The 25,154-nt window shown below is 46.5% G+C and overlaps 1 protein-coding gene across 1 annotated transcript; it reads right to left on the bottom strand.

Annotated features, from left to right (window-relative positions):
- Nucleotides 1-1,939: 1,939 nt before the first annotated feature.
- LOC144678046 (adenylate cyclase type 3-like) lies at nt 1,940-25,100 on the bottom strand (the record flags this gene model as incomplete). Its single annotated transcript, XM_078537973.1, has 2 exons — nt 24,549-25,100; nt 1,940-2,089 (listed from the first exon to the last, which is right to left on the bottom strand). Coding segments are annotated over exons 1-2 (669 nt in total), but the record flags the coding sequence as incomplete, so codon positions are not given.
- Nucleotides 25,101-25,154: the final 54 nt, after the last annotated feature.

Below are 25,154 nucleotides of genomic sequence, written 5' to 3'. Positions count from 1 at the left end.
ATTCCTGTAGTGGGTGGGATGGGAAGATTCTGCCCAAAGAATGTGCAGGGACAAAGGAACCTTGGGATTCATCGCACAGATCCTTAAAGATGACAGGACAGTTGGCAAAGCACATGGGACCTTGGGCTTCATAACAGAGGCATTGAGTACAAAAGCTGGTAAGTTTCCCTGGACCTTTATAAAGCTCTGGTTAGACCACAACTAGAATACCATGTCCAGTTCCAGTCACCACACTTTAGGAAGGATATAAGAGGATGCAGAGATTGACCAGAATAATTCCAGGCATGTGAAATTTTAGTTATAAGATCAGATTGGAGAAGCTGGGGTTGTTCTCCTTGGAGCTAAGGGGATTGAGGGGAGGTTTGATAGAGGGGTAAAAGATGATGACAGGTTTAGATAAGGTAGACAAAGAAAATCTGTTCCCATTGGCTGATGGTACAAAGACTGGGGGACACAGATTTAAGATTTTGGGAAGGAGGTACAGGAGGAATGTGAGGAAGTTAAAAAAAGAAGTTAACACAAGTGGTAATGAGCTGGGACTCTCTGCCTACGAGGTTGGTGGAAGCAGAGACGATCAATAATTTCAAAAGGAAATTACAGGGGCAGTTGCGGGAGGTACAGGGGGAGAATGAGGCTGAGTGGATTGCTTGACAGGGAGCCAGCAGGATAGGATGGGCCCAATGGCCTCCTTTTGTGCGGAAACAGCTTGATGACAGTGGTAAAGTGAGAGGATAAGCTGCGATACTCCAGATCAAGAGCTGGGCTGCAAGATGACAGTTGCTCCTGATTGGACAGTGTGTGGGTAACAGTTCTCTCAGTTGTACCAACTACAGTACAGGGAAACAAGGAAGCAGGTAGGAGAGTTTACTCTCACGCATTCTACCCCTGATGACAATACTAAAGTCGCTGCAGCACAATATGTAAACAGGAAAGGCAAGCAAGGGAATATTTTACAGGAAGACAGGTCAAACTTTTAATGAGGCAGAGTTAAAGTCGCTGGTGTGCAGTAACCAATTAGAGTATAACGGTCCCAGAGAGACCAAAGCCCAGTTACCATGGCACAGAAATAACGTTCGTGGGGCCTAGAGCAACAGTGCCTGTCCAAATGTTCAGTGAGTCATGACTACTGTTTGATGGGGACAGTGTAGAGGAAGATTTACTCTGTATCTAACCCCGTGCTGTACCTGTCCTGGGAGAGTTTGATGGGGATAGTGTAGAGGGAACTTTACTCTGTATCTAACCCCGTGCTGTACCTGTCCTGGGAGTGTTTGATGGGGACGGTGTAGAGGGAGATTTACTCTGTATCTAACCCCGTGCTGTACCTGTCCTGGGAGAGTTTGATGGGGATAGTGTAGAGGGAGCTTTACTCTGTATCTAACTCCGTGCTGTACCTGTCCTGGGAGTGTTTGATGGAATTTTCTCTGTTTGTTCTATGTGAGGGGTGTGAATTATAAGGAAGTGATGGAGTAGGTAAGACTTCATTTTTTCTGTAAGTGAGGAGTTCATGGGCTTTTGAAGAGATATTGAAGCTGAGAAATGGAACAGATACTTAACAGCAGAGTCATCAATTCCACTGATTCAGAAACAGGCAAAACAAAGTGTGATTCCCAATAAGCAGCAGGTACAGAATTGGGAGATGAACGGGAAGTTGATTCTGTCGAGTGAGGAAAATGCGAAATGTCCGACACTACTACGGAAAAGGGATTGCAAAATTGTCTGGGGAAATTGGGATTAGTTTGGGGAGTGCACGATGCTGGGGTTATGTGAAACTCAGCCCCAGGAATGGGGTAAATTCAGTGTGAGTGAGAGGAGTAACCTCTTGTGGTAATGTTTCTCCATTTTCTGCTGTCCAGTTGCAGGAGTTAGGCAGAGTGGTCTATAATCTCATGGATTATGTCTCTCCACTGAATATTTCCAAAAGTCTCCCCAGATCTCTCACCTGCTGCTGGCTTTGTTCCTCCAGGTTGAGTTTAACCTCCAGAGATTGCCGAGCCTCTAGGAATGCTTTGCGATGTTTGCGATCTGCCATATAGTACGACATGATCCCAACAGTGACGGCACCGAGGTAGATACTGATGTTGGCCAAAAGCTAACAGAGAAGAAAATCACACATTAGATGGTTAAAAATCTCATGAAAGTGTTGAACACGTGGGAATTGTTACCATCGCACACCTATTGGTCAATCACTGGACAACAATGGGGAGATGGTGATGTAGGGGTAATGTCACTGAACTATAGAACCATAGAAAAGTTACGGTGCAGAAAGAGGCCTTTCAGCCCATCATGTCTGCGACAGCCAAAGAGAGAAAAAAGAAACTAGCTGCTCATTTTAATCCCACTTTCCTGCCCCTGGTCCTTGCAGGTTCCAGCGCTTCAGGTGCAGATCCAGGTTCCTTTTAAATGAGTTGAGCATTTCAGCCTCAACCACCAATTTAGGCCGTGAATTCCAGACACCCACCACCCTCTGGGTGAAATGGTTTTACCTCATGTCCCCTCTAATCCTTCTACCAATCACCTTAAATCTATGCTCCCTGGTAATTGTCCCCTCAGCTAGGGTGGAACACATCTTTCCTGTCTACCCTATCCAGGCCCCTCATAATTTTGTACACCTCAATTTGGTCACCCCTTAGCTCCCTGTGTTCTAAGGAAAACTAATCCAGTTTATCCAATCTCTCCTCATAGCTGCAATAATCCAGCCCTGGCAACATTCTTGTAAATCTCCTCTGCACTCTCTCCAGAGCAATTATGTCCTTCCTGTAATGTGGTGACCAGAACTCTACACAAAGTTCCAGCTGTGGCCTAATCAGCATTTCATACAGATTCATCATTACATCCCTGCTTTTGTATTCAATACCTCACCCAATAAAGGAAATATTGCACAAGCTTTCTTCACTGGATGAATAATCCAGAGGCCCAAGCCATTGCTCTAGTGGGATTTAAATTCAGCTAATAGATCTGGAATTGAAAAGCCAGTCTCAGTAATGATGACCATGAAAACATTGTCGATTGTTGTAAAAACACATCTGATTCTCCAGTGTCCCTTTAGGGAAGAAAACCTGCCATCCTTACCTGGTCTGACCTACATGTGACTCCAGACCCACAGCAATGTGGCTGACTCTTACCTGCCCTCTAAAATAGCCTAGCAAGTCACTCAGCTCAAGGGCAATTAAGGATGGGCAACAAATACAGGCCTTATCAGTGATGCCAGTTAGATTCCAGTCTGTAACTCACTCCCGGATATCTGTTATTCTATATATAAACCACCCCGAACCCCTCGATTAGATTCCAGTCTGTAACTCACTCCCGGATATCTGTTATTCTATATAGAAACTCCCCAAACTCCTCGATTAAATTCCGGTCTGTAACTCACTCCCGGGTATCTGTTATTCTATATAGAAACCACCCAAGCCCCTCGAATAAATTCCAGTCTGTAAGTCACTCCCGGGTATCTGTTATTCTATATATAAACCCCCCTGATCCCCTCGATTAGATTCCAGTCTGTAACTCACTCCTGAGTATCTGTTATTCTATATTTAAACCACCCCGAACACCTCGATTAGATTCCAGTCTGTAACTCACTCCCGGGTATCTGTTATTCTGTATATAAACGACCCCGAACCCCTCGTTTAGATTCCAGTCTGTAACTCACTCCCGGGTATCTGTTATTCTATATAGAAACCACACCGAACCCCTCGATTAGATTCCAGTCTGTAACTCACTCCCGCGTATCTGTTATTTTGTATATAAACCACCCCGAACCCCTCGATTAGATTCCAGTCTGTAACTCACTCCCGGGTATCTGTTATTCTATATATAAACACCCCGAACCCCTCAATTAGATTCCAGTCTGTAACTCACTCCCGGGTATCTGTTATTCTATATATAAACCACCCCGAACCCCACGATTAGAATCAAATCTGTAGCCCACTCCCGGGTATCTGTTATTGTGTATATAAACACCCTGAACCCGTCAATTAGATTCCAGTCTGTAACTCACTCCCGGGTATCTGTTATTCTATATATAAACCCCCCGAACCCCTCAATTAGATTCAAATCTGTAGCTCACTCCCGGGTATCCGTTACTCTATATATAAACCGCCCCGAACCCCTCGATTAGATTCCAGTCTGTAACTCACTCCCGGGTACCCGTTATTCTATATATAAACCATCCTGATCCCCTCGATTGGATTCCAGTCTGTAATTCACTCCCGGGTATCTGTTATTCTATATATAAACACCCCGAACCCCTCGATTAGATTCCAGTCTGTAACTCACTCCCGGGTATCTGTTATTCTATATATAAACCACTCCAAACCCCTCGATTAGATTCCAGTCTGTAACTCACTCCCGGGTATCTGTTATTTTGTATATAAACCACCCCGAACCCATCGATTAGATTCCAGTCTGTAACTCACTCCCGGGTATCTGTTAATCTATATATAAACACCCCGAACCCATCGATTAGATTCCAGTCTGTAACTCACTCCCGGGTATCTGTTAATCTATATATAAACCGCCCCGAACCCCTCGATTAGATTCCAGTCTGTAACTCACTCCCGGGTATCTGTTATTTTGTATATAAACCACCCCGAACCCATTGATTAGATTCCAGTCTGTAACTCACTCCCGGGTATCTGTTATTCTATATAGAAACCACCCCGAACCCCTCGATTAGATTCCAGTCTGTAACTCACTCCCGGGTATCTGTTATTCTGTATATAAACAACCCCAAACCTCTCGATTAGATTTCAGTCTGTAACTCACTCCCGGTATCTGTTATTCTATATATAAACCACCCTGATCCCCTTGATTAGATTTCAGTCTGTAACTCACTCCCGGTAGCTGTTATTTAATATATAAACCCCCCGAACCCCTCGATTAAATTCCGGTCTGTAACTCACTCCCGGGTATCTGTTATTCTATTTATAAACCCCCCGAACACCTCGATTAAATTCCGGTCTGTAACTCACTCCCGGGTATCTGTTATTCTATATATAAACCCCCCTGATTCCCTCGATTAGATTCCAGTCTGTAACTCACCCTCGGGTATCTGTTATTCTGTATATAAACACCCCGAACCCCTCGATTAGATTCCAGTCTGTAACTCACTCCCGAGTATCTGTTATTCTATATTTAAACCACCCCGAACCCCTCGATTAGATTCCAGTCTGTAACTCACTCCCGGGTATCTGTTATTCTGTATATAAACCACCCCAAACATCTCGATTAGATTCCAGTCTGTAACTCACTCCCGGGTATCTGTTATTCTATATATAAACACCCCGAACCCCTCAATTAGATTCCAGTCTGTAACTCACTCCTGGGTATCTGTTATTCTATATATAAACCACCCCGAACCCCTCGATTAGATTCCAGTCTGTAACTCACTCCAGGGTATCTGTTATTTTGTATATAAACCCTCCGAACCCATCAATTAGATTGCAGTCTGTAACTCGTTCCCGGGTATCTGTTATTCTATATATAAACCACCCCGAACCCCTCGATTAGATTCCAGTCTGTAGCTCACTCCCGGGTATCTGTTATTTTGTATATAAACCCTCCAAAACCATCGATTAGATTGCAGTCTGTAACTCACTCCCGGGTATCTGTTATTCTATATATAAACCACCCCGAACCCCTCGATTAGATTCCAGTCTGTAACTCACATCTGGGTATCTGTTATTCTATATATAAACACCCCGAACCCCTCGATTAGATTCCAGTCTGTAACTCACTCCCGGGTATCTGTTATTCTATATATAAACCACCCCGAACCCCTCGATTAGATTCCAGTCTGTAACTCACCCCCGGGTATCTATTATTCCAAATATAAACCACCCCGAGCCCCTCGATTAGATTCCAGTCTGTAACTCACTCCCGGGTATCTGTTATTCTATATCAAAAGCACCCCGAACCCCTCGATTAGATTCCAGTCTGTAACTCACTCCCGGGTATCTGTTCTTTTGTATATAAACACCCCGAACCCGTCAATTAGATTCCAGTCTGTAACTCACTACCGGGTATCTGTTATTCTGTATATAAACCACCCCGAACCCCTCAATTAGATTTCAGTCTGTAACTCACTCCCGGGTATCTGTTATTCTATATATAAACCCCCCGAACCCCTCGATTAAATTCCGGTCTGTAACTCACTCCCGGGTATCTGTTATTCTATATATAAACCCCCCCGAACACCTCGATTAAATTCCGGTCTGTAACTCACTCCCGGGTATCTGTTATTCTATATATAAACCCCCCTGATTCCCTCGATTAGATTCCAGTCTGTAACTCACCCTCGTTTATCTGTTCTTCTATATATAAACCATCCCGAACCCCTCGATTAGATTTCAGTCTGTAACTCACTCCAGGGTATCTGTTATTCTATATATAAACCATCCTGATCCCCTCGATTAGATTCCAGTCTGTAATTCACTCCCGGGTATCTGTTATTCTATATATAAACACCCCGAACCCCTCGATTAGATTCCAGTCTGTAACTCACTCCCGGGTATCTGTTATTCTATATATAAACCATCCTGATCCCCTCGATTAGATTCCAGTCTGTAATTCACTCCCGGGTATCTGTTATTCTATATATAAACACCCCGAACCCCTCGATTAGATTCCAGTCTGTAACTCACTCCCGTGTATCTGTTATTCTATATATAAACCACTCCGAACACCTCGATTAGATTCCAGTCTGTAACTCACTCCCGGGTATCTGTTATTTTGTATATAAACCACCCCGAACCCATCGATTAGATTCCACTCTGTAACTCACTCCCTGTATCTGTTAATCTATATATAAACCACCCCGAACCCCTCGATTAGATTCCAGTCTGTAACTCACTCCCGGGTATCTGTTATTTTGTATATAAACCACCCCGAACCCATCGATTAGATTCCAGTCTGTAACTCACTCCTGGGTATCTGTTATTCTATATAGAAACCACCCCGAACCCCTCGATTAGATTCCAGTCTGTAACTCACTACCGGGTATCTGTTATTCTATTTATAAACAACCCGAACCTCTCGATTAGATTCCAGTCTGTAACTCACCCCCGGGTATCTATTATTCCAAATATAAACCACCCCGAACCCCTCGATTAGATTCCAGTCTGTAACTCACTCCCGGGTATCTGTTATTCTATATATAAACCCCACCTAAACTCCTCGATTAGATTCCAGTCTGTAACTCACTACCGAGTATCTGTTATTCTATATATAAACCACCCCAAACCTCTCGATTAGATTTCAGTCTGTAACTCACTCCCGGTATCTGTTATTCTATATATAAACCACCCTGATTCCCTTGATTAGATTTCAGTCTGTAACTCACTCCCTGGTATCTGTTATTCTATATCAAAACCATCCTGATCCCCTCAATTAGATTCCAGTCTGTAACTCACTCCCGGGTATCTGTTATTCTATATATAAACCCCACCTAAACTCCTCGATTAGATTCCAGTCTGTAACTCACTCCCAGGTATCTGTTATTCTGTATATAAACCACCCCAAACCTCTCGATTAGATTTCAGTCTGTAACTCACTCCCGGTATCTGTTATTCTATATATAAACCACCCTGATCCCCTTGATTAGATTTCAGTCTGTAACTCACTCCCGGTAGCTGTTATTTAATATATAAACCCCCCGAACCCCTCGATTAAATTCCGGTCTGTAACTCACTCCCGGGTATCTGTTATTCTATTTATAAACCCCCCAAACACCTCGATTAAATTCCGGTCTGTAACTCACTCCCGGGTATCTGTTATTCTATATATAAACCCCCCTGATTCCCTCGATTAGATTCCAGTCTGTAACTCACCCTCGGGTATCTGTTATTCTGTATATAAACACCCCGAACCCCTCGATTAGATTCCAGTCTGTAACTCACTCCCGAGTATCTGTTATTCTATATTTAAACCACCCTGAACCGCTCGATTAGATTCCAGTCTGTAACTCACTCCCGGGTATCTGTTATTCTATATAGAAACCACCCCGAACCCCTCGATTAGATTCCAGTCTGTAACTCACTCCCGGGTATCTGTTATTTTGTATATAAACCCTCCGAAACCATCGTTTAGATTCCAGTCTTTAACTCACTCCCGGGTGTCTGTTTTTCTATATATAAACCACCCCGAACCCCTCGATTAGATTCCAGTCTGTAACTCACTCCCGGGTATCTGTTATTCTATATATAAACACCCCGAACCCCTCAATTAGATTCCAGTCTGTAACTCACTCCCTGGTATCTGTTATTCTATATATAAACCACCCCGAACCCCTCGATTAGATTCCAGTCTGTAACTCACTCCTGGGTATCTGTTATTTTGTATATAAACCCTCCGAACCCATCAATTAGATTGCAGTCTGTAACTCGCTCCCGGGTATCTGTTATTCTATATATAAACCACCCCGAACCCCTCGATTAGATTCCAGTCTGTAGCTCACTCCCGGGTATCTGTTATTTTGTATATAAACCCTCCAAACCCATCGATTAGATTGCAGTCTGTAACTCACTCCCGGGTATCTGTTATTCTATATATAAACCACCCCGAACCCCTCGATTAGATTCCAGTCCGTAATTCACATCTGGGTATCTGTTATTCTATATATAAACACCCCGAACCCCTCGATTAGATTCCAGTCTGTAACTCACTCCCGGGTATCTGTTATTCTATATATAAACCACCCCGAACCCCTCGATTAGATTCCAGTCTGTAACTCACCCCCGGGTATCTATTATTCCAAATATAAACCACCCCGAGCCCCTCGATTAGATTCCAGTCTGTAACTCACTCCCGGGTATCTGTTATTCTATATCAAAACCATCCTGATCCCCTCAATTAGATTCCAGTCTGTAACTCACTCCCGGGTATCTGTTATTCTATATATAAACCCCACCTAAACTCCTCGATTAGATTCCAGTCTGTAACTCACTACCGGGTATCTGTTATTCTGTATATAAACCACCCTGATCCCCTTGATTAGATTTCAGTCTGTAACTCACTCCTGGGTATCTGTTATTCTATATATAAACCCCCCGAACCCCTCGATTAAATTCCGGTCTGTAACTCACTCCCGGGTATCTGTTATTCTATATATAAACCCCCCCGAACACCTCGATTAAATTCCGGTCTGTAACTCACTCCCGGGTATCTGTTATTCTATATATAAAGCCCCCCTGATTCCCTCGATTAGATTCCAGTCTGTAACTCACCCTCGTTTATCTGTTCTTCTATATATACACCACCCCGATCCCCTTGATTAGATTCCAGTCTGTAACTCAGCCCCGGGTATCTGTTATTCTATATATAAACCCCCCCGAGCCCCTCGATTAGATTCCAGTCTGTAACTCACTCCCGGGTATCTATTATTCCAAATATAAACCACCCCGAACCCCTCGATTAGATTCCACTCTGTAACTCACCCCCGGGTATCTATTATTCCAAATATAAACCACCCCGAACCCCTCGATTAGATTCCACTCTGTAGCTCACTCCCGGGTATCTGTTATTCTATATCTAAACCGTCCTGATCCCCTCAATTAGATTCCAGTCTGTAACTCACTCCCGAGTATCTGTTATTCTGTATATAAACCACCCCAAACCTCTCGATCAGATTTCAGTCTGTAACTCACTCCCGGTACCTGTTATTCTATATATAAACCACCCTGATCCCCTCGATTAGATTCCAGTCTGTAACCCACTCCCGGGTATCTGTTATTCTATATATAAACAACCCCGAACCTCTCGATTAGATTCTAGTCTGTAACTCACTCCCTGGTATCTGCTATTCTATAAATAAACCACCCCGAACCCCTCGATTAGATTCCAGTCTGTAACTCACTCCCGGGTACCTGTTATTCTATATATAAACCACCCCGAATCCCTCGATTAGATTCCAGTCTGTAACTCACTCCCGGGTATCTGTTATTCTATATATAAACCACCCCGATCCCCTCGATTAAATTCCAGTCTGTAACTCACTCCCAGGTATCTGTTATTCTATATATAAACAACCCGAAGCCCTTGATTAGATTCCAGTCTGTAACTCACTCCCGGGTATCTGTTATTCTATATATAAACCCCACCTAAACTCCGCGATTAGATTTCAGTCTGTAACTCACTCCCGGTATCTGTTATTCTATATATAAACCCCCCGAACCTCTCGATTAAATTCCGGTCTGTAACTCACTCCCGGGTATCTGTTATTCTATATATAAACCCCCCTGATTCCCTCGATTAGATTCCAGTCTGTAACTCACCCTCGTTTATCTGTTCATCTATATATAAACCATCCTGATCCCCTTGATTAGATTCCAGTCTGTAACTCACCCCCAGGTATCTGTTATTCTATATATAAACCACTCCGAACCCATCGATTAGATTCCAGTCTGGAACTCACCCCCGGGTATCTGTTAATCTGTATATAAACGACCCCGAACCCCTCGATTAGATTCCACTCTGTAGCTCACTCCCGGGTATCTGTTATTCTATATCTAAACCATCCTGATCCCCTTGATTAGATTCCAGTCTGTAACTCACTCCCGGGTATCTGTTATTCTGTATATAAACCACCCCAAACATCTCGATTAGATTTCAGTCTGTAACTCACTCCCGGTATCTGTTATTCTATATATAAACCACCCTGATCCGCTTGATTAGATTCCAGTCTGTAACTCACTCCCGGGTATCTCTTATTCTATATATAAACCACCCGAACCCCTCGATTAGATTCCAGTCTGTAGCTCACCCCCGGGTATCTGTTATTCTATATATAAACCACTCCAAACCCATCGATTAGATTCCACTCTGTAACTCACTCCCGGGTATCTGTTATTCTATATCTAAACCCCACCGAACCCCTCGATTAGATTCCAGTCTGTAACTCACTACCGGGTATCTGTTATTCTGTATATAAACCACCCCAAACATCTCGATTAGATTTCAGTCTGTAACTCACTCCCTGGTATCTGTTATTCTATATATAAACCACCCGAACCCCTCGATTAGATTCCAGTCTGTAGCTCACTCCCAGGTATCTGTTATTTTATATATAAACCACCCCGAACCCCTCGATTAGATTCCAGTCTGTAGCTCACTCCCCGTTATCTGTTATTCTATATATAAACCACCCCGAACCAATCGATTAGATTCCAGTCTGTAACTCACTCCCGGGTATCTGTTATTCTATCTATAAACCACCCCGAACCCCTCAATTAGATTCCAGTCTGTAACTCGCTCCCGGGTATCTGTTATTCTATATATAAACCACCCCGAACCCCTCGATTAGATTCCAGTCTGTAACTCACTCCTGGGTATCTGTTATTTTGTATATAAACCCTCCGAACCCATCAATTAGATTGCAGTCTGTAACTCGCTCACGGGTATCTGTTATTCTATATATAAACCACCCCGAACCCCTCGATTAGATTCCAGTCTGTAACTCACCCCCGGGTATCTATTATTCCAAATATAAACCACCCCGAGCCCCTCGATTAGATTCCAGTCTGTAACTCACTCCCGGGTATCTGTTATTCTATATCAAAACCATCCTGATCCCCTCAATTAGATTCCAGTCTGTAACTCACTCCCGGGTATCTGTTATTCTATATATAAACCCCACCTAAACTCCTCGATTAGATTCCAGTCTGTAACTCACTACCGGGTATCTGTTATTCTGTATATAAACCACCCTGATCCCCTTGATTAGATTTCAGTCTGTAACTCACTCCTGGGTATCTGTTATTCTATATATAAACCCCCCGAACCCCTCGATTAAATTCCGGTCTGTAACTCACTCCCGGGTATCTGTTATTCTATATATAAACCCCCCCGAACACCTCGATTAAATTCCGGTCTGTAACTCACTCCCGGGTATCTGTTATTCTATATATAAACCCCCCTGATTCCCTCGATTAGATTCCAGTCTGTAACTCACCCTCGTTTATCTGTTCTTCTATATATACACCACCCCGATCCCCTTGATTAGATTCCAGTCTGTAACTCAGCCCCGGGTATCTGTTATTCTATATATAAACCCCCCCGAGCCCCTCGATTAGATTCCAGTCTGTAACTCACTCCCGGGTATCTATTATTCCAAATATAAACCACCCCGAACCCCTCGATTAGATTCCACTCTGTAACTCACCCCCGGGTATCTATTATTCCAAATATAAACCACCCCGAACCCCTCGATTAGATTCCACTCTGTAGCTCACTCCCGGGTATCTGTTATTCTATATCTAAACCATCCTGATCCCCTCAATTAGATTCCAGTCTGTAACTCACTCCCGAGTATCTGTTATTCTGTATATAAACCACCCCAAACCTCTCGATCAGATTTCAGTCTGTAACTCACTCCCGGTACCTGTTATTCTATATATAAACCACCCTGATCCCCTCGATTAGATTCCAGTCTGTAACCCACTCCCTGGTATCTGTTATTCTATATATAAACAACCCCGAACCTCTCGATTAGATTCTAGTCTGTAACTCACTCCCTGGTATCTGCTATTCTATAAATAAACCACCCCGAACCCCTCGATTAGATTCCAGTCTGAAACTCACTCCCGGGTACCTGTTATTCTATATATAAACCACCCCGATCCCCTCGATTAAATTCCAGTCTGTAACTCACTCCCAGGTATCTGTTATTCTATATATAAACAACCCGAACCCCTCAATTAGATTCCAGTCTGTAACTCACTCCCGGGTATCTGTTATTCTATATATAAACCCCACCTAAACTCCTCGATTAGATTCCAGTCTGTAACTCACTACCGGGTATCTGTTATTCTATATATAAACCCCCCTGATTCCCTCGATTAGATTCCAGTCTGTAACTCACCCTCGTTTATCTGTTCATCTATATATAAACCATCCTGATCCCCTTGATTAGATTCCAGTCTGTAACTCACCCCCAGGTATCTGTTATTCTATATATAAACCACTCCGAACCCATCGATTAGATTCCAGTCTGGAACTCACCCCCGGGTATCTGTTATTCTGTATATAAACGACCCCGAACCCCTCGATTAGATTCCACTCTGTAGCTCACTCCCGGGTATCTGTTATTCTATATCTAAACCATCCTGATCCCCTTGATTAGATTCCAGTCTGTAACTCACTCCCGGGTATCTGTTATTCTGTATATAAACCACCCCAAACATCTCGATTAGATTTCAGTCTGTAACTCACTCCCGGTATCTGTTATTCTATATATAAACCACCCTGATCCCCTTGATTAGATTCCAGTCTGTAACTCACTCCCGGGTATCTCTTATTCTATATATAAACCACCCGAACCCCTCGATTAGATTCCAGTCTGTAGCTCACCCCCGGGTATCTGTTATTCTATATATAAACCACTCCAAACCCATCGATTAGATTCCACTCTGTAACTCACTCCCGGGTATCTGTTATTCTATATCTAAACCCCACCGAACCCCTCGATTAGATTCCAGTCTGTAACTCACTACCGGGTATCTGTTATTCTGTATATAAACCACCCCAAACATCTCGATTAGATTTCAGTCTGTAACTCACTCCCTGGTATCTGTTATTCTATATATAAACCACCCGAACCCCTCGATTAGATTCCAGTCTGTAGCTCACTCCCAGGTATCTGTTATTTTATATATAAACCACCCCGAACCCCTCGATTAGATTCCAGTCTGTAGCTCACTCCCCGTTATCTGTTATTCTATATATAAACCACCCCGAACCCATCGATTAGATTCCAGTCTGTAACTCACTCCCGGGTATCTGTTATTCTATATATAAACCACCCCGAACCCCTCGATTAGATTCCAGTCTGTAACTCGCTCCCGGGTATCTGTTATTCTATATATAAACCACCCCGAACCCCTCGATTAGATTCCAGTCTGTAACTCACTCCCTGGTATCTGTTCTTCTCTATATAAACCACCCGAACCCCTCGATTGGATTCCAGTCTGTAGCTCACTCCCCGGTATCTGTTATTCTGTATATAAACCACCCCGAACCCCTCGATTAGATTCAAGTCTGTAACTCACTCCCTGGTATCTGTTCTTCTATATATAAACCCCCCCGAACCCCTCGATTAGATTCCAGTCTGTAACTCACTCCCGGGCATCTGTTATTCTATATATAAACCACCCCGAACCCCTCGATTAGATTCCAGTCTGTAACTCACTCCCGGGTATCTGTTATTCTATATATAAACCACCCCGAACCCCTCGATTAGATTCCAGTCTGTAACGCACTCCCGAGTGTCTGTTATTCTCTATATAAACCACCCCGAACCCCTCGATTAGATTCCAGTCTGTAACGCACTCCTGGGTATCTGTTATTCTATATATAAACTCCCCGAACCCCTCGATTAGATTCCAGTCTGTAACTCACTCCCGGGTATCTGTTATTCTATATAGAAACCACCCCGAACCCCTCGATTAGATTCCAGTCTGTAACTCACTCCCGGGTATCTGTTATTCTATATATAAACACCCCGATCCCCTCGATTAGATTCCAGTCTGTAACTCACCCTTTAGTACCTGTTATTCTATATATAAACCACCCCTGACCCCTGGATTAGATTCCAGTCTGTAATTCACCCTTGGGCATCTGTTCTTCTACATATAAATATCTTTAACTTCAATGGTAGGTAAACTTCTAAAAACATTAATTCGGGACAAAATTAATAGTGACATTAGGAAAACGCAGGTTAATTAAGGACAGCCACATGAATTTTCTAACGGAAAATTGTGTTTAACTAACTCACTTAAGTACTTTGAAGGGGTAACAGAGAGGAATGATACGAAAATATGAACTGGGAGCAGGGGTAGGCCATTCAGCCCCTCGAGCCTGGTCTGCCATTTAATAAGATCATACCTGATCTGATAGTAACCTCAAATCTGCATCCCACCTACCCCTGAAAACCTATCACCCCCCTTGCTTACCAAGAATCTATCCACCTCGGACTTTAAAATATTCAAAAACTCTGCTTCCACCACCATTTTTAAAATTTGTTCATGGGATGTGGGTGTCACTGGCTAGGCAGCATTTATTGCCCATCCCTAATTGCCCCTGTTCAGGGGGCATTTTAAGAGCCAGCCACATTGCTGTGGGTCTGGCGTCACATGTAGGCCAGACCAGGTAAGGACGGCAGATTTCCTTCCCTAAAGGACATTAGTGAACCAAATGGGTTTTTACAGCAATCGGCAATGGTCATCATCACACTTTCAATTCTAGATTTTTATTGAATTTAAATTTCACCACCTACCCTGGTGGGATTTGAACCCGGGTCTCCAGAGCATCACCCTGGGCCTCTAGAATACCAGCCCAGTGACAATACCACTACGCTATTTTTGAGGGAGTTCCAAGACTCATGGTCCTCTGAAAAAAATTTCTCCTCATCTCTGTTTTAAATGAGCGACGCCTTATTTTTAAAAAGTGCCCCTGTTTCTCACAAGAGGAAACATCCTTTCCACATCCACCCTGCCAAGACCCCTCAGGATCTTATATGTTTCAATCAAATTGCCTTTTACTCTTCTAAACTCCAGCAGATACATGCCTATTCTGTCCAGCCTTTCCTCATAAAACAATCCAACCATTCCAGGTATTAGTCTGGAAAACCTTCTCTGAACTGCTTCCAACACATTTACATCCTTCCTCAAATAAGATGACCAATTCTGTACACAGACTCCAGATGTGGTCTCATTAGTGTTCTGTACAACTGAAGCATAACCTCACTACTCTTGCATTCAATTTCTTTTGCAATAAATGATATCATTCTATTAGTTTTCCTAATTACCTGCTGTACCTGCATACCAGCCTTTTGTTATTCATGCACTAGGACACCCAGATCCCTCTGAATCTCAGAGCTCTGCAATCTCTCACCATTTAAATAATATGCTTCTCTTTCATTCTTCCTGCTAAAATGAACAATTTCACATTTTCCCACATTATACTCCATTTACCAGATCTTTGCCCACTTAACCTCTCTGTAACACTTTGTAACCTCCTTATGTCCTCTTCACAACTTACTTCCCTACCTATCTTTGTATCAACAGCAAATTTAGCAACCATACCATCCATCCCTTCATACAAATCATTTATATAAGTTGTAAAGAGCTGAGGCCCCAGCACTGATTCCTTTGGCACACCACTCATTACATCCTGCCAACCCAGAAATAACCCATTTATGCCTACTCTCTGCTTCCTGTTAGCTAGCCAATCTTCTATCCATGCCAATATGTTATCCCCAACACCATGATCTTTAATTTTCCACAATAATCTTTGATCTGGCACCTCATCAAATGCCTTCTGTAAATTTAAGTATTTATGTTCTCAAGGTTTTACATTAAACTAAATGAAACATTTTATTAATTTACACAGGTTAAAATATACATACACATGGCTTCAGATTACTGCTATCATAACTTTCAACAAATTCCTAAACTAACCTCCATTAAGGCAACAGCAGCCCATAGACTTAACCAAACACCAGGCAAAGCATTTTCACCTTACAGATTCAAAATGAGGTTCTTTTCACTTTGGTTCCTGTGGAGACAGTTGGAGGTTTATGATCTCACATTGCCTCTGCCCTGCACACACAACACTGCTGAAGTTATACCTACCACTGCCCATTGAATGTAACTTCTCATTGTATCACCAGGCCCCTTTTAACATTCATGGGATATGGCGTCACTGGCAAGGCCAGCATTTGTTGCCCATAAGACCATAAGACATAGGAGCAGAAATTAGGCCATTCGGCCCATCGAGTCTGCCCCGCCATTCAATCATGGCTGATAAGTTTCTCAACCTCATTCTCCCGCCTTCTCCCCGTAACCTTTGATCCCCTTACCAATCAATAACCAATCTATCTCGGTTTTAAATACACTCAATGACCTGTCTACACAGCCTTCTGTGGCAATGAATTCCATAGATTCACCACTCTCTGGCTAAAGAAGTTTCTCCTCATCTCTGTTCTAAAAGGTCTTCCCTTTACTCTGAGGCTGTGCCCTCGGGTCCTAGTCTCTCCTACTAATGGAATCATCTTCCCCATGTCCACTCTATCCAGGTCTTTCAGTATTCTGTAAGTTTCAATCAGATCCCCCCTCATCCTTCTAAACTCCATCGAGTATAGACCCAGAGTCGTCAAACGTTCCTCATATGTTAAGCCTTTCATTCCTGGGATCATTCTCGTGAACCTCCTCTGGACCCTCTCCAGGGCCAGCACATCCTTCTTGAGATACGGGGCCCAAAATTGCTCACAATATCCTAAATGTGGTCTGACCAGAGCCTTATAAAGCCTCAGTAACAACATCCCTAATTGCCCTTAAGAAACTGAATTTGCCAGGCCATTTCAGAAGGCATTTAAGAGTCAACCACATTGCTATGGATCTGGATTCACATGTGGGGAAGACCAGGTAAGGACAGTAGATTTCCTTCTCTAAGGGTAATGTCCCTCAGTAATGTGAACTAGATGGGTTTTTACAACAATCGACAATAGTTTCATGGTCACCATCAGACTTCTAATTCCAAGCTTTTTTATTGAATTCAAATTCCACCATCTACTGTGGTAGGATTTGAACCCAGCTCCCCAGAGGATTGTCCTAGATCTCTGAATTATTAATCCAAGCAACAATTCCACCACACCACCACTACACCAGTGTGTAAATGTGCATGTGTAAGTGTGTGTATGTGTATATGTGCATGATTTTGTGTAAGTGTGTGTCTATGTACATGTGTAAGTGTGTTTGTTTGTGTGCATCTGTAAGTGTGTGTGTCAGAATATCCCAGCAAAAGTCCCCTCCCGGGAACGGTGCCCGAGGCTGGGAGGATGTTCGGGGAACCCGAATCCCATGACTTAGGAGTGAAGGCTAAACTAGGACAAAGAGCAGCCTCCAACCAGTCAGCCTCCACTGTTCCCAGTGAATGTCACAATTAGCCTGTGAGCAGATTGAACAGATTGCTGGTTTACTGTGTCTTTAACACAATCAAACTTCTCAAGGCCCTTCACAGGAGAGCTGTAAATATAAGGGGAGAGGTGGTGGCATAGTGGTATTGTCACTAAACTAGCAATCCAAAAAGACAAGGTAATTCTCTTGTGACCTGGATTCAAATCCCATCACAGCAGATGGTGAAATTCTTTTGTATGTGCACTTACTGGATGTGGTCTTCGCTGGCTGGGCCAGCATTTATTGCCCATCCCTAGTTGCCCTTTAGAAGGTGGTGGTGAGCTGCCTTCTTGAACTGCTGCAGTCCACGTGGTGTAGGTACACCCACAGTGCTGTTAGGGAGGAAGTTCCAGGATTTTGACCTAGCGACAGTGAAGGAACGGTGATATATTTCCAAGTCAGGATGGTGAGTGACTTGGAGGGGAACTTCCAGGTGGTGGTGTTCCCATGTGTCTGCTGCCCTTGTCCTTCTAGATGATAGTGGTCATGGGTTTGGAAGATGTTGTCTAAGGAGCCTTGGTGAATTCCTGCAGTGTATCTTGTAGATGGTACACACACTGCTGCTACTGTGCATCAGTGGTGGAAGTAATGAATATTTGTGGATGTGGTGCCAATCAAGCGGGCTGCTTTGTCCTGGATGGTGTTGAGCTTCTTGAGTGTTGTGGGAGGTGCACTCATCCAGGCAAGTGGAGACTATTCCATCACACTCCTGACTTGTGCCTTGTAGATGGTGGACAGGCTTAGGGGAGTCAGGAGGTGAGTTACTCGCCACAGGATTCCTAGCCTCTGACCTGCTCTTGTAGCCACAGTATTTATATGGCTAGTCCGGTTCAGTTTCTGGTCAATGGAACCCCCAGGATGTTGATATTTGAAATTTAAATTCATTAAAAAATTCTGGAATCCGATGATGACCATGAGACCGTTGCTGATTGTTGTAAAAAAGCATCAGGTTCACTAGTGTCCTTTAGGGAAGGAAATGTGCCGTCCTTACCTGGCCTGGCCTACATGTTTCTCCTGTAGTTGACTCTTAAATGCCCTCCAAACAAGGGCAATTAGGGATGAGCAATAAATGCTGCCTTAGTCAGTGACACCTGCATCCTATGAATTAAAAATTTAAAAAATACAGCCACATAAGGAGATATTAAGTCAGAGCTGATTTTAAGGAGTTTGTTAAAGGATGAGGAAGATGAGTGTGAATTGCAGAGCTTAGAGCCACCAATGGTGAAATAATTAAAATCAGGGATGCTCCAAATGCCAGAACAAAGAGCAAAGAACAAAGAAAAGTACAGCACAGGAACAGGCCCTTCGGCCCTCCAAGTCTGCGCCGATCATATTGCCCGTCAACTAAAACATTTTGCACTTCCGGGGTCCGTATCCCTCTATTCCCATCCTATTCATGTATTTGTCAAGCTGCCTCTTAAACACCACTATCGTACCTGCTTCCACCACCTCCTCTGGCAGCGAATTCCAGACACTCACTACCCTCTGCGTAAAAAACTTGCCCATACATCTCCTCTATAGTTTTCTCCTCTCACCTTAAATCTATGTCCCCTAGTAATTGACTCTTCCACCCTGGGAAAAAGCTTCTGACTATCTACTCTGTCCATGCCACTCAGAATTTTCTAAACTTCTATCAAGTCACCCCTCAATCTCCGTCACTCTAGTGAGAACAATCCGAGTTTCTCCAACCTCTCCTCATAGCTAATAACCTCCAGACCAGGCAGCATCCTGGTAAACCTCCTCAGCACCCTCTCCAACGCCTCCATATCCTTCTGGTAATGTGGCGACCAGAATTGCACGCAATATTCCAAGTGTGCCCTAACCAAGGTTCTATACAGCTGCAGCATGACTTCCCAGCTTTTATACTCAATACCCCTGCCAATGAAGGCAAGCATGCCATATGCCTTCCTGACTACCTTATCCACCTGCGTTGCCACTTTCAGTGACCTGTGGACCTGTACACCCAGATCCCTTTGCCCGTCAATGCACTTAAGGGTTCTGCCATTTACTGTATAATTAGACCTTCCAAAATGCATTACCTCGCATTTGTCCGGATTAAACTCCATCTGCCACTTCTCCGCCCAAGTCTCCAACCGATCTATATCCCGTTGTATCCTTTGACAATCCTCTTCACTATCTGCAACTCCTCCAACCTTACTGTCATCTGCAAACTTACTAATTAGCCCAGTTACATTTTCCTCCAAATCATCTATGTATACTACAAACATAGAGAAACACAGATATTTCTGAAGATTGGTGGCTGGAGAAGATTAAAGAGATATGGAGGGGTTTGAAAACAAAGATCAGAATTTTAAACTTGAGATATTTATAACAAGGAGTCAGTGTTGGTGATAGGGGAATGAGGTATGGTGCAGCATTTTGGAAGGTAATACACTGGAGGTCAGCCTGGAATGTGTTGGAATAGTCAATTGTGAGGTAACATAGGCATGGATGAGGGGTCCAGCAACAGATGAATTCAGGCAAGGGTCAAAGTAAGATGATCCTTCTGGAGGTCAAAACTGGTGATCTTACTGTTTGTGGATATGTGGAAGAAAACTCACCTCAGGGTTAAATATACAGGGAGGGGGATGGAGACGGTAGCTCGGGAACGGACTTTGGAGTGGAGGCCAGAAACAATGACGTCCTCTTCCCAATACTTAATTGGTGGAAATGTCTGCTCATCCAGTACTGGATGTTGGATAAAGAGTCTGATAATTTAGTGACAGTGAAGGAGTCGAGAGAGCTGGTGGTGAGGGAGAGCTGGACTTTGCCAGTGCACATGTGAAAAATAATGGTGTCTCCGCAGGGGAACATGTAGATAAGAATTATGAAGGGGCCCAGGAGGTTTCTTGGGGACACCAGAGGTAACGGTGGACGGAAGAAGAAAAGCCATTGCAAGTGATTGTCTGGCTACAATTAGATCGATAAGACAGGAACCAGGTGAGAGCATTCCCAACCAAGCGGACCCCAGTGGAGGGGTGTTGGAGGAGGATGGTGTGGTCAAACCGTGTCAAAGGCTGCAGACAGCTCGAGAACGACGAGGAGGGAAAGTTTACCTTTGTCACAGTCACATAAAATGTCATTTTGGACTTTAATTCGAGCTGTTTCAGTTCTGTGGCGGGGTAGAAAGCTGATTGGTGGGTTTCAAACACAGAGTTCCAGGGAAGATGGGAATGGATTTGGGAGCTGACAACATTCGAGGAGTTGGGACAGAAAAGGAAATTTAATCTGGTAACAGCCTTGTCAAGTGCTTGGGGATATTTGACTATGTTATAGACAATATTTAAATACAGATTTCACTCACACCAGCTGAGGTTAGCTCACTCTGCACAGGCCAAGATAAAGCCTGAAACCTGCACCTCTCCTGATTGGCTGAATACAGCACTAGGCCTGAGAACGCACATCTTTAAATTATTTTACATATGCTTTGCCTTTGCAAATCTTTGTGTGAAGCTGCCTCAGTAAATATGCAAGGCCAGAAGATCAGTTCTTTTAACATCAGAACACACCCGCCTTACTGTCTCCCCATATCCTCCAACTCACCTACCCACCCCCTCCCCATAACCCCCACCCTCTCCCCATATCCCCCACCCTCGCCACATATACCCCACCCCCTCCCCATATCCCCCAACTCATCTACCCACCCTCTCCCCATATCCCCCGCCCTCTCCCCATATCCCCCACCTCATCTACCCACCCCCTCCCCATATCCCCCACCCTCGCCACATATACCCCACCCCCTCCCAATATCCCCCAACTCATCTACCCACCCTCTCCCCATATCCCCCACTCTCTCCCCATATCCCCCACCCTCTCCACATATACCCCACCCTCTCCACATATACCCCAACCCCTCCCCATATCCCCCACCCTCGCCACATATCCTCCAACTCACCTACCCACACCCCCTCCCCATATCCCCCACCCTCTCCACATATACCCCACCCCCTCCCCATATCCCCCAACTCATCTACCCACCCTCTCCCCATATCCCCCACCCTCTCCCCAAATCCCCCACCTTCTCCCCAAATCCCCCACCTTCTCCCCAAATCCCCCAACTCATCTACCCACCCTCTCCCATATCCCCCACCCTCTCCACATATACCCCACCCTCTCCACATATCCCCACCCTCTCACATATACCCCACCCCCTCCCCATATCCCCCACCTCACCCACCTACCCACCCCCTCCCCATATCCCCCACCTCATCTACCCACCCCCCCCTCCCCATATCCCCCACCTCATCTACCCACCTCCTCCCCGTATCCCCCAAATCATCTACCCACCCTCTCCCCATATCCCCACCCACTCCACATATCCCCCACCCTCTCCACATATACCCCACCCCCTCCGCATATCCCCCACCTCATCTACCCACCTCCTCCCCATATCCCCCAACTCATCTACCCACCCTCACCCCATATCCCCCACCCTCTTCCCATACCCCCCACCCTCCCCCATATCCCTCCCTCCCTCTATCCCTCTCTCCCTCTATCCCTCCCTCCCTCTATCCCTCCCTCCCTCATCTACCCACCCCCGCCCCATATCCCCCACCCTCTCCCCATATACCCCACCTCACCCACCCACCCACCCCCTCCCCATATCCCCCACCTCATCTACCCACCCACCCCCTCCCCATATCCCCCACCTCATCTACCCACCCCCTCCCCGTATCCCCCAACTCATCTACCCACCCTCTCCCCATATCCCCCCACCCACTCCACATATCCCCCACCTCTCCACATATACCCCACCCTCTCCACATATACCCCACCCCCTCCCCATATCCCCCACCTCATCTACCCACCCTCTCCCCATATCCCCCACCCTCTCCCAATATCCCCCACCCTCTCCCCATATCCCCCACCCTCTCCCCATATACCCCACCTCCTCCCCAAATCCCCCAACTCATCTACCCACCCTCTCCCCATATCTCTCACCCTCTCCCCATATCTCCCACATCACCCACCCCCTCCCCATATCCCCCTCACCCACCCCCTCCCCATATTCTCCAACTCACCTACCCACCCCCTCCCCATATCCCCCACCCTCTCCCCATATCCCTCCCTCCCTCTATCCCTCCCTCCCTCTATCCCTCCGTCCCTCATCTACCCACCCCCGCCCTATATCCCCCACCCTCTCCCCATATACCCCATCCCCTCCCCATATCGCCAACTCATCTACCTACCCTCTCCCCATATCCCCCACCCTCTCCCCATATCCCCCACCCTCTCCCCATATCCCCCACCCTCTCCACACATCACCCACCCACCCCCTCCCCATATCCCTCAACTCATCTACCCACCCTCTCCCCATATCCCCCACCCCCCCTCCCCATATCCCCCACCCCCTCCCCATATCCCCCACCCCCTCCCCATATCCCCCACCTCACCCACCCACCCCCTCCCCATATCCCCCACCTCACCCACCCACCCCCTCCCCATATCCCCCACCTCACCCACCCACCCCCTCCCCATATCCCCCACCCACCCACCCCCTCCCCATATCCCCCACCCACCCACCCCCTCCCCATATCCCCCACCCACCCACCCCCTCCCCATATCCCCCACCTCACCCACCCATCCACCCCCTCCCCATATCCCCCACCTCACCCACCCACCCACCCCCTCCCCATATCCCCCACCTCACCCACCCACCACCCCCTCCCCATATCCCCCACCTCACCCACCCACCCACCCCCTCCCCATATCCCCCACCTCACCCACCCACCCACCCTCTCCCCATATCCCCCACCTCACCCACCCACCCACCCCCTCCCCATATCCCCCACCCCCTCCCCATATCCCCCACCTCACCCACCCACCCACCCCCTCCCCATATCCCCCACCTCACCCACCCACCCACCCCCTCCCCATATCCCCCACCTCACCCACCCACCCACCCCCTCCCCATATCCCCCACCTCACCCACCCACCCACCCTCTCCCCATATCCCCCACCTCACCCACCCACCCACCCCTCCCCATATCCCCCACCCCCTCCCCATATCCCCCACCTCACCCACCCACCCCCTCCCCATATCCCCCACCTCACCCACCCACCCACCCTCTCCCCATATCCCCCACCTCACCCACCCACCCACCCCCTCCCCATATCCCCCACCCCCTCCCCATATCCCCCACCTCACCCACCCACCCACCCCCTCCCCATATCCCCCACCTCACCCACCCACCCACCCCCTCCCCATATCCCCCACCTCACCCACCCACCCACCCCCTCCCCATATCCCCCACCTCACCCACCCACCCACCCTCTCCCCATATCCCCCACCTCACCCACCCACCCACCCCCTCCCCATATCCCCCACCCCCTCCCCATATCCCCCACCTCACCCACCCACCCCCTCCCCATATCCCCCACCTCACCCACCCACCCCCTCCCCATCCACCCACCCACCCACCCCCTCCCCATATCCCCCACCTCACCCACCCCCTCCCCATATCCCCCAACTCATCTACCCGCCCTCTCCTCGTACCCCCCGCCCTCTCCCCGTACCCCCCGCCTTCTCCCCGTACCCCTCTCCTACCCCTGTTTGGTTGTCAGCTGTACGCTGGGATCCCACGGAAACGGCCATCACTGTACCTGCTGCACCAGGGCTGTGCTGTTGATCTGCTCCTGCTCCTGCTGGGCGATGGTGACCCCCAGAACAAGGGTGTGAATCCCACATGTGATGGTGGTGATGAGGACAATGGGCGTCAGCTGCAGGGGGAGGGTGATGAAGAACGAGAAGGCAAAGAAAGCCTGCCAGCCCACGGTGTCACTGGCTTCGTGGGAGTGTGAGAAGTTCAGGCCAAGGTAAGAGAAGATCTGAGCAGTGATGAGGACCCAGAGGGCGTAGGGAATGACTTTCTGGGAGATTCTGTCTGGGAGAAGCCCGAACCGACAAAGGACAAAGAGGACGAGATGAGCAGCCAGTCCGGCCCCAGCCACCAGGAGTGAGCCCAGTTTGTCCCCGGAGTAGAGCACCGCACAGGTCACAATTACATAACAGTCGAATAGCGCGGCAAAGACCACCAGCACCAGGAGAGTCTCATGGCGTTGCCGACGGAAGTAGGTCTGATACAGGTTCTCCAAGGACTCAGGGACAAAGGTCAGTCTCATGAAACGGGGGAGACACAGGCAGCAGCCGGAACTTCGGACCGTCACCTCCCGACTTCTCTCCACCCCCTGCTCAGGATCGGAGGGTAA

The sequence above is a fragment of the Cetorhinus maximus genome, unplaced genomic scaffold (assembly GCF_964194155.1).
Source record: "Cetorhinus maximus unplaced genomic scaffold, sCetMax3.hap1.1 HAP1_SCAFFOLD_3481, whole genome shotgun sequence".
Taxonomy (NCBI): Eukaryota; Metazoa; Chordata; class Chondrichthyes; order Lamniformes; family Cetorhinidae; genus Cetorhinus; species Cetorhinus maximus.
Note: the sequence above shows the minus strand (reverse complement) of the source record. Positions and strands in the feature narration are given on the sequence as shown.